This window comes from Pipistrellus kuhlii, unplaced genomic scaffold (genome assembly GCF_014108245.1).
Source record: "Pipistrellus kuhlii isolate mPipKuh1 unplaced genomic scaffold, mPipKuh1.p scaffold_m20_p_13, whole genome shotgun sequence".
Classification (NCBI taxonomy): Eukaryota; Metazoa; Chordata; class Mammalia; order Chiroptera; family Vespertilionidae; genus Pipistrellus; species Pipistrellus kuhlii.
In genome coordinates, this window is record NW_023425438.1 from 34,629,808 (window position 1) to 34,640,664 (window position 10,857).

At 43.6% G+C, this 10,857-nt stretch overlaps 1 protein-coding gene across 2 annotated transcripts; it reads right to left on the reverse strand.

The window, feature by feature from the left end:
• Nucleotides 1-457: 457 nt before the first annotated feature.
• Nucleotides 458-10,466, reverse strand: CNRIP1 (cannabinoid receptor interacting protein 1). Of its 2 annotated transcripts, XM_036435565.2 has the most exons (3): nucleotides 9,823-10,421; nucleotides 7,536-7,686; nucleotides 458-1,441 (listed from the first exon to the last, which is right to left on the reverse strand). In XM_036435565.2, the coding sequence occupies exons 1-3, from the start codon at nucleotides 9,999-10,001 to the stop codon at nucleotides 1,277-1,279; spliced, it is 495 nt and encodes a 164-aa protein (XP_036291458.1). In that variant the 5' UTR covers nucleotides 10,002-10,421; the 3' UTR covers nucleotides 458-1,276. The 2 variants fall into 2 exon arrangements, with proteins under 2 accessions (XP_036291458.1, XP_045436794.1); XM_045580838.1 differs by lacking the exons at nucleotides 458-1,441; nucleotides 7,536-7,686 and adding an exon at nucleotides 7,792-9,448 and having other exon boundaries at nucleotides 9,823-10,466.
• Nucleotides 10,467-10,857: the final 391 nt, after the last annotated feature.

Below are 10,857 nucleotides of genomic sequence, written 5' to 3' on the forward strand. Positions count from 1 at the left end.
CAAGCCCACATTAGCTCAGTTAGAGCTGGCTGGAGCATGCCGGTTATATGGTCAGAGTTGATCTTGGAGTGAGTATGCTCCTTCCAGTCCAGGTCTACCTTTCTCCCTCCTCCTGCGGTGCAGGTGGAGATCCGGGGTGGCGCTGGCCTGGAGCTGAGGCTCACCTGATGAATGGGTATGGCCCACATTAAGAAGGTAAGTTGGCCGAAACCGGTTTGGCTCAGCGGTAGAGCATCGGTCTGAGGACTGAAAGGTCCCAGGTTTGATTCCGGTCAAGGGCATGTACATTGGTTGCGGGCACATCCCCGGTAGGGGGTGTGCAAAAGGCAGCTGGTCGATGTTTCTCTCTCATCGACATTTCTAGCTCTCTATCTCTCTCCCTTGCTCTCTGTAAGAAAAATCAATAAAATATATTTTTTAAAAAAGAAAAAGAAAAAAAAAAGAAGGTAAGTCGGAGTATGATTTTCAACACCTTTATTAAGAAATATCAAAAGTTGATCACAGTTCCATACACAGTTTTACAAAGTTCAAGTGAAGGGGAGCATGGGGAGGTCACCACTATGCACGTGTGAACACGAGGGCAGCTTGCCAGGGAGGTAACCGTGTAACTCCTGTGTCCACACCATGCCTTTCCCCACCGCCGCCAGGTCACAGCACAATGAAGATACTCCAAACTGCTTAAATGCATTATGAATACTCGTTCAGCATTTCTCCTTTTATTTCGTCATCTTCCTTCCCTGAAAAAGCTGAGCTGTTTACAGGAAGCCCACTTGAGCCCCATTCCCTGCTGCTGTTGGCATTGCATGCTCACAAAGCCTGCTTTGAGAATTGCACAACATTGCAAGTTACACGTCAGCATATCACACTTGGGAAAGGACCCACACACATTGCTATTTTGTATGTAAACGCTAACAAAAAAAGGAGGGGATCACGCCACTTAGAAATAAAACACCACAGTCAACTGTGAAGCATGGGACTCGCCTGCCAACTCCACGGAGGTCCTCGCAAGCGGCCAACGGCACCGCCGAGAACAATTGGATGCAGGGAACCGGCACAAGGATACAGAGAGGGATCTTGTCGGGATAGTACGTCACCTTCCTTTGTCAGGGACATTGCATCAGCGGGGAATTACGCTTTCCAAATAATCGGGGCTAGTAGGTCACTGGCACCGGCGGGAAACAGCGCTGGTGTGGTGTGCCTCGGTGAAGGCTTGTGCTGGGTGATCTGGGAATGGGTTTCGGAAGCGATGGTCCAAAAGCATCAGAAGGAGCCGTCCTCAGAGGAAGGACTCCTTGTTCACCCACATGAGGCTGCGTGTCTCGTTGGGCTTGCACTCATACTCGATGACCGAGAAGGGGCTGCCCCACTGGCAATGATCGCGCTTGTGGTAATTGTAGAACTTGACTTGCCACACCGTCTCGAAGGTCCCAATGTCCGTGAACTGAGGGGAGAGAAACACGCCCCGTAAAAAGCCCATTCTCCCCTGAGCACTAGGCAAGAGCTAACGGTGGTAAGGTCTTCCATCATCCAGGACAATCAACCAAGGCTCTTTGGGTCAGCAAAGCTTTATCAAACTATCTTCCTTTCTTACGGGAGATACTGTCCTGAAAAACTGTCCATTCCCCACCTCCCCCTATGAAATCTTATCCCATAGTGTGGGTGGCATGAGTTATTATATTGTCTTGAATAAAAATACCTCCACAATATGTATCTATTTTCCAAATATAATTTCTGGGAACCGCTCTTAGACTCTGAGAGTTTTAGAATTTGCCCCAGAAAGGGGGACTGGGAAGAGAAGAGGGACATAATGTCTAATGGTTGCATTTTGATTTCTATTTCAAAAGAGAGCTGTCCAAAATAACGCAAGCACAACGTAAGATACAACTGCCCTTCCATCATCAATTTTAATTACAAGAAAAACGATGTTATTGCAAGCATTTGATTGTTAAAGACCCTACTTTAACTTGCAAATATTACTACCTAATCATTATAAGTCAAGATCCATGACCATGCCTCAGGCTTTGAGTATACCTTATCAAAATCATATCTGAATACCTACTAGGTGCTTTGCACATATAAAAATTTGTATAAGGTGTTATTTTTACTCTCAAGAAGTTTGCATTCTATATGTAATGCTTTAAACAATAAAAAAATTAAATTAAAAAAAAGAAGTTTGCATTCTACTTTGAGAAGGTAGGCCCTGCAAGTCACTGCACAGAATTCCCCTGAACCATAAGCCCATGATACTCATGTCGCTGAGAAGAGGACACAGAACACCCCAGAGGCCACTGGGCAGGTGCTCAAGTGGCCTGTGGGGTAGCCTGACCCAGCTACCACCTCCTGGAGCTATTTAGGGGATCTGGCATTAAACAGAGCCATGCCCGTCGTTATTTTATCCTCTGACCCTCCCTTGTCATGGGAGGGGACAGGGACTGACTTGGCAGGATTCTTAGACATGTCAGGAGCCAGAAGACAGAAAGGGGGAGGGCAGTGAGAGTGAGGAGCCTTATGTTTGTGGCTGCGACAGGAGGAGGGCGATCAGGTGCTTCCGGATAGATTTCCAAGATGCTCTCAAAATTATATCCTGCACTATGGCCTCACCCTGCTCGTTTGACTCGCCAAACAAGATCTGGCTTTCCTTTGGGAAGTTTGCTTGACTTGAAAGAATGGAGGATATACCTAGGATCCATAAATCTACTCCCAGGTAAGAAAAATAAACTATCTCTGTCTAGAGAGCAATGGCTTAAAGACCTATGCTTTATCCATAATGGACCCAGCCTGGGATCATTCAGCTGATGACAGACAATATTTGGCACATCTATCAAATGACATTTACTCACCAACAAAGGGAACATACTGATTCAGACAAGACTAGATCTGGACCTCAAAAGATCTTTGCTAATCAAAAGAATCCAGACCCTAAAGAATACATACTGTATGATCACTATATATATATATATATTTATATATATATATATATATATATATATATATATAGTGATAGGATATGATGTAAGCTGAGAAGCAACATCTGTGGTTATCTAGGGCCTGGGGTGGAAGGAAGGGATGATGATTGATGAAAATGTGCAAGAGGGAACTTTTTGGGGTGATGAAAATGTTTGATTGTAGTGGTGGTTATAGAAGGACATGTATATGTTTGTCAAAGCTTATTAATCAGTGTGCTTAAGATGGTCATATTTATTATATGTACACTATAACTCAAAGTTGATTAGAAATATCGCTTTTTAGTGTGCAAGGAAACAGCTATTTTAAATACTGCCAATGGGAACTGAGTTATATAGCCTTTGGAAAGGTAATTTGTACCAAGCTAAAGGTTCAGCAATTCCACCTATAATTTTTCATAAGACTATCATAATGTTTAAGGTATTAAAAATATGAACATTTGGATAAAACTGAAACACAGGTCATTAAAAAAGAAAAGAGGTCTAATATATGAAGATATTCAAATATACTTATTAATTTAAGCAATATAGTTTTACAAATATATTATTGACCTATCAATTTAGCAAACATTTCTAAATACCAGAAGCTAAGCATCTACTAATAGGAAAATATTATGAAAATGGTGGAATATCCATATGATGGATTTATACAGGGTGGGGCAAAAGTAGGTTTACAGTTGTGAGCATGCGAAACAGTTTATTTTTGTGTTATTTTCCATGCAAACAACTGTAAACCTACTTTTACCCCCTCTGTATAACCATGAAATAGTATTATAAATGATGTCAGAAAGTGATTAGAACAATGCCAACAGAAAAAAGATGGATAAAAGCAGTTTATACACAGTATGAGCTCAAATCCATAAAATAAGATAATTTAGGAAAATGAAAACATGTTAATAATAGAATTCTAAGTAAAAAAAATTGAGTGGTTTTTCTATTTTTCCTGCTCAGATTTTTTGCAATATATGTTACTTTCATAATCATTTTAAATGGTGAGATGGATTTATCATCCCTGAAAAATTAACATGTATTTCTCAAATTCTAGAGATTTTATAAATTCTATTAAGGATATATATATATGCTAATGAAAATATTAAAAGTTTATGTATGATAGGCTAATTAGCAACAATAATAAAATGAACTTTTGTTTTATAAATCACCAACTCATTTGAAGATGGTTTAGTATTACTTATTATTATTGACCAGAACAGGGCTTTACACATTTTAAGTGCAATTGAATTAAGTTAAATTATAAGGATATTTTACAAACACTAGCTGATCTTTTGAGAGAAGAAGCCTGAAATCATGGTAGGTAAGTGGAAGAAACAATGCTGAGGCCTTTTAAAAAAATAAATAAACACAAAAGTTGGTTTTTAAAAAACAAACGGATTATAACAACAGCTAAGAAAAGACTTATGTTTGAATAATCTTAAAACTAAGAAAGACTCAGTAACCCAAGAGAGCAAAATAGAAGTCTGCTGAGAGCAATAGTCACATAGCTAAATAAATGGCACATGAGGAGCATGTTGTAGTAAAACTTAACTAGGGCTTACCATGCCTTAGCTGTTTTAACTTCTTCTTTCCTATTCTTTCTTCTGGAGTTCTATTTTCTGGGCATCTCACTACCTAGCTCAGAATCTCTTCTCCTTTGGCTAAGAACAGATGGGGTTCTAAAAACTGACATTCTTCTGGAAGAACAGAAGAAAGTACATAGGCTCTCTACTCCCGCTCATCCCATCTGTGCCTTCGAAGGAAAACTTACCCAGGCGGGCTCCCTGGGTGATGCAGTTTATACACAGGTATAATTCTGTGCATTTGTGTAGTACTCTTTATTTTATGCAACACTTTCACACACGTCATTCCACATTGGTCTTGTGATGGATTTTAACATCTCCATGTTAGGAATGTAAGAACTAAGATTCAGAGAGGTGAAGTGACTTTCTCTTGGTTTAGACTAGGCGGCCAGCTAATGATAGGAGCAGGCCAAGAACCTTGGTTTCCTAATTCCTATCTAGGAACTATCATCATTGTACCAAGCTGTTCATATAAGTAAAAGAGCTACAAGTTGATCATCGGTGGTTTCTTATTTCTCCTTCAGTGAGAACATATACAGATTGTTACCCGTTGAATACTTTAGCACTGCTATGAACTGAATGCTTGAATTTATCCAATATTCAAGCCTAAATTCTCAATGTATTTGGAGGTGGAGCTTTTCAGAGGTCCTGGGGGTAGAGCTCTCATGAATAGAATATCTAGGATCTCTAGATATCTATCTATCTATCTTCTATCTATCTATCTATCTATCTATCTATCTATCTATCTATCTTGTCCTTCATGTGATGACACACCATTAAAGTAGCCTTCTATGAACCTGGAAGAGTTCTCTCACTAGATGCCATATCTGTTAGCACCTTTTTTTTTTTTAAAAAAAATATATTTTATTGATTTTTTACAGAGAGAAAGAGAGAAGGATAGAGAGTTAGAAACATCGATGAGAGAGAATCATCGATCAGCTGCCTCTTGTACATCCCCTACTGGGGATGTGCCCGCAACTAAGGTATATGCCCTTGACTGGAATCAAACCCGGAACCTTTCAGTCCACAGGCTGATGCTCTATCCACTGAGCCAAACTGGTTTTGGCTCTGTTAGCACCTTGATCTTAGACTTCCAACCTCCAGATCTGTGAGAAATAAATGTTTGTTCTTTAAACCATCCAGTCTATTGTATTCTACAATTTACATTCTTTTATATACCTGGATATTTGATGTAGTATCCTTAAAAGTTGCAAGCCTTGGTACAGTTTAATCTCACAACTAATGTGAAAGAGAACCCATCAGATTCAAAGGAGAGAAGATGCATTTGTTGTCCCCAGTAATAAATGAGTAATCATTTATTGATTACTTGTTTTAAACAATTTCTGTGGTCTGACCACCAGTTGGTCTAGAACACCCAGAGAACTTCACTGCATTGCCTATGCCACCCACCTCCACTGGAGATATGTGAAATTCACCAAGTTATTAATAAGATCATTCAGAAATCCATTGACTTGGGAGCACAGAACAAGCTTATGATATTGATAAAAATACAATGTTATTTCATCACCAAGTAAATTCAGTATAAAAAGCATCTGTGACTTTTGGTGTAGTGTGATCTATTAATTTCTACTGGATTCCAAGCCCCTCTTCTTTTCTCACATGCTCCCTCTTCCTCAAACTCTTATTTATTCTTTAGTTCTTCCTTTAAGAAAGCCATCCTCACCCTAGATGGTTTGGCTCAGTGGATAGAGCCTGAGGACTGAAGGTTCTTGGGTTTGATTCCATCAAGGCACATGCCTGGGTTGTGGGCTTGATTCCCAGTGAGAGGCATTCAGGAGGCAGCTGATAAATGATTCTCTCTCCTTACTGATGCTTCTATCTCTCTCTCCCTCTCCCTTCCTTTCTGAAATCAATTAAAAAATATATGTTAAAAAAAGAAAGCCATCCTCAAACCTTAAACTAGGATAAGACCCTAGTATGTGCTTCACAGGCATCATTATTTTTTCACTACACTTTTAATAATAATAATAATAATAATAATAATAATAATAATTTGCTCTATAATTGATAATCATCTATAATTTGCTTTACTATTGCTCCTCTAGATTAGAAATTCTGTAAAACCAGGAATGTCCATTTTGTTTACCAGTATTATCCCAGTGCTTAAAATATAGGAAATCCTCATATATTTTTTGACAAACCAAGAAAAAAAATTTAATAAAATAAAAATCTAAAAACTAGAAATAAGATATGAGCATATTGAATTTAGCAATATATTAAAAACCATACATGATGTTTAAGTAGGACTTATTTTAGAAAATAAATGTATTTTAGCATTTGAAAGTATATTATACAAGTATTACATTAATATATCAAAGGAGATAAGTTATCTACATAGACAGGAAAGAAATTAGATGAAATTTCACATGCCTCCCAATTTTAAAAATACATCTTAGTAAACTAGAAAAAGGATGCTTTAACATAAAAGATACTTGAAACTAACATTATACCTAACAATGTAATTCTGGAGACAGGCTATCCTTTACCAACACTGGCATGCAAATTTATTTTAAAAACATTAGCCAATGCAATAAGGTGGAGGGAAAAAAAATCAGAAAATGATGCACTTAAATGTAGATTATGATTTTCTAGCTGAAAAACACAAGATCATTAACTGGAAATGTTTAGTATGCAGATTTAGTAAGGTGGCCAGTTACAAAATACATGAACACATATTATAAAAGCAATATATTCAAAACAATGCAGGACTGGCTTAAGAATAGACAGATCAATGGAATAGATTAGAAAGGGTAAAAAAGGCCTTAAAATTATTCCATATAAAAAATGATTATGAAATTGACCTTTGGAGAAGTCTTTAATTAATTATATTGGGATATTAAGGGCAAATAGATTCTAATATGAAGCCATGAGTTTAAATATTTCATTTTATACCTTTTTTTTAAGGGGAGATAGTGACTGTTTTCTATAGTTGCTATTTGCCCAAACACCACACCCTACGGCCGCGGGCAGGCCTTACCGGCATGGTGATTTGGATGGGCTGTCGTTCTCCACTCTTGGTTGGGGCTACTCCTTCTGTATCATAGGTGCCCATGTAAACAATCCTTTCCCCGTCAGGCTCTTTCGACTTCAGCTCCAGTGGGACAACCACACCACCAATGGAAATGTTCCTGCAATGGACTTGAGTTGAGCACACGTGGTAGGAATTAGCTTAGGTGCCCTTTCTTATCTTGACCACAACCCTAGGCAGGAAACCTACAGGGTGTAGCTAAAAACGACATTACGGTATGGTAGAAAGTTCTGAAAATTCAAGAGGCTTGAGTTCTCCAACTCACCAGTCACGTAATCTTAGACCAACCACATAATCTCCCTGGATGGACAGTATTCTCATCTAGGATACTAGTACAAGGCCTAGTTAGACTTTAGCAGCAGTCGTCCTCTTTAGTGTCTCTTTTGTGGGGCTATTAAAAACCTACCTATACCCAGCCCCATCCCAAACCCCAGAGAAGAATTCAATTGGTCTGGTTTGGGTACTGGTAAATTTATTTTAAGACTCACTAGGTGGTTCTAATGGGTAGGTAAGGTTGAGAACCACTAAACTAGTTCTCTCATGATTTTTCTGTTCCACCAATCAAGGATCCCATGAGTTGGGGTACTCTTCCTCATGCAGCTACAACACTAGACATTCTCACCGGCATCATTATTTTGTTAGGGTAATGGCCCTCAAATAGTCCTGAGCTACCAATATCAGATCCCTTGACAACCTATTAAAAAGCAAATTCTTAAGCCCCACTGTAGGGTGGGACTCAGCCTTCCGTGTTTTAACAAGACCTCTAGGCGATTCTGACGTACACTCAAGTTCAAGAACCCCTGGGTTAGGACGTTGAAATCCCCTTGATAAAATTAAGTTTTAACTAGAAAAAAGTCGTTTTGTCATGAACACAGACTCACTTGTAGATTAGCTTGAAAAATAGAGAACTACCCTCAAGAAAATGGCGTAGAGAACAGATAACTTGAGAGAAGGGGTTCCTTGGAAAGAGGGGAAAGAAAATGTGTCTGGATCTCATGGAGATTCAGTGATAACACTGGGAAATGTGAGGACAATGGATCCATGAAGCCAAGGGGGGGAGGGAAGAGCTGCTGACAAAAAGATGGGCCAGGAGCACCAGAAAAAAACGAGGTTTTAGGTCCTTGAATTAGGACCTGCCACCTGAAAGCCAACACGAGGATAGTGAATTAATGACTGCAGATGGACACTTACTCTGAAGAGGTCTCTGGTGGATTCAAGCACATATACCCGCCCCCCCCCCCCCCAACTCAGTATATGGTAGATGATATAAATACTGGCTATTTCTTCCTTCCCCACTGGACTTCCCATCAGGTTTAGGTGGAGGCTAAAAGGTAAGGGACCCCACCCCTGGATGCTTCCCCATAATCTATGAACCCTCCCAGCCAGGGGCCTACTGGGTGCCGCAGCTGGGGTGGCAGGGAAGAGATAATCCTGCCACGAGTAAACGGAAAAAAATAACCCCACAAAACCACATTTTTTTTTTTTTTTTTTTTTTTTTTTTGTGGTTGCTAATCCCAGGCGCCATCACCAGGCAGAACAGAAAACAGGAGAAACAGACAGACACCCGGCTCGGGAAACCGGGGCACATTAGGCCAAGCAGAGGAAGGAGGCCGCGCGCTGCCTGCGGCTGCTCCTCCAGCCCGGCGTCCACAGCCGCGGGGGGACAGATGGCGGAGTGGGGAGCGACCAGAGCCACCCTGCCGCCGCCTTCACGCTCCACTCCTCCGCCTACAGCTCGGGGGCGGGCCGGGGCGGGACGCCGGGACGCGGGAGGGAGAGGAGGACCGGGATTGCGGAAGGTGAACCCCGCGGCGAGCTGCACCCTCTGCACCTCTCGGGCCGCCTGGGGGTCCGCGCGGAGGCTGGACCGGGGGGGGGGGGAGGGGAGGGAATGAGACATTTACAGGTCAACCAACCAACCAACCAACAAACAAACAAAGCCAACCCCGAACCCCTGGCTTCCTGTCGCTGTTTTCAACAACCCACCCCGCGATGGGTGGAGGGAAGCCAGAATAGAGGAAAGGCTACGGGAAGGCAGAGAGGGGACCAATGGAACAGGGACTTCTGCGGGCCCCCCCCCCCCAACCCCCCAACCCCAGCTCCGGGTCCCCCTGGGTGCGGCGCGAGCCCGAGGGGCCCGGGAGGCTCCGGCGTCCCGGGGCCTCTGTCCTCCGCGCGTACCCCAAGGGGGGGGGGGGCCGGGGAACGGGCATCCTGGGCGCGCTCCCGCACTCACTCGACCTGCAGCGTGCTGGGCTTGATCTTCACCTCCACCTTGTAGGAGGAGCCGGTGAGCAGCTTGATGGTGCGGTTCTGGCCGAAGCGCTGCCCGTCCACCTTGTAGAAGACCGGGCCGTCGTTGGGCTGGATGCGCAGCGCGATGGAGAGGCGCACCAGGCCGGGCAGGTCCCCCATGGCTGGGCGCGGGGCGGCGGGGGGCGGCGGAGAGCGGAGGAGAGCGCGGGCGGTGACCCGGCGGCTGGAGGGCGGTGGGCGGAGAGGAAGCGCGAGTAGGGGGAGGAGGAGGAGGAGGCGGGGGGAAGGCTGCCGTTAGGAGCCCACGCCGCCGTCGCAGCAGCAGTCCGCAGGGGCTCTGGAGCTGCTCCCGAGGCTGTGGCCTCCCGCCCCACGGGGAGGGGAAGCGCACCTCGGGGACCGCGGCGAGGCCCCGAGTCTCCCCATGCCCCTCGCTCCAGCCTGCAGGCTACGGGTGGAGATCAGCGTGGGCGGAAGAGAGAGAGTTAATCCTGTTTACGCACCACAATCCCCTGCAGCTAGGGGAGAGGAGGATGTCTAGGCTCCTCCTAGGGCTGCGCGGTTTGGGTCGATGGAGGGGATTGGGAGGAAGGGGTGACATCCAGAAGTGACACCTCAGACTGTGGGTGCCTGCCTCCTCGGCCAGCAAAAGGGATGTGCACACCATTGATGGGGTCCCGGTGAGGCAAGGGAAGGCTGAGAGGCGAAAGGGAGACTGGGAGCGAGCAAGGACAGGGAACCGCTAGCCAGTGATTTAAGTGCCAGGAAATAGGAGTCTCTCCGAAGCGGAGGGGAAATGGCCGAGGAAAGGCGCAGTTCCTTCTCCTGTGGACTGCCAGCTGCACTGGATTCGGAATGTGCGTGAGAAAAGGGGGAAAGATGGAGAGAAAGAAAATAAGCCATGCTCAAGGAGGTACACCTTCTGGCGGTGTATGTTTGAATTGTGCATATCCTTGTCTCAAGAATGACACGGTAATGAATCACACACACATATTTATAGTTCTGGATGGGTGAG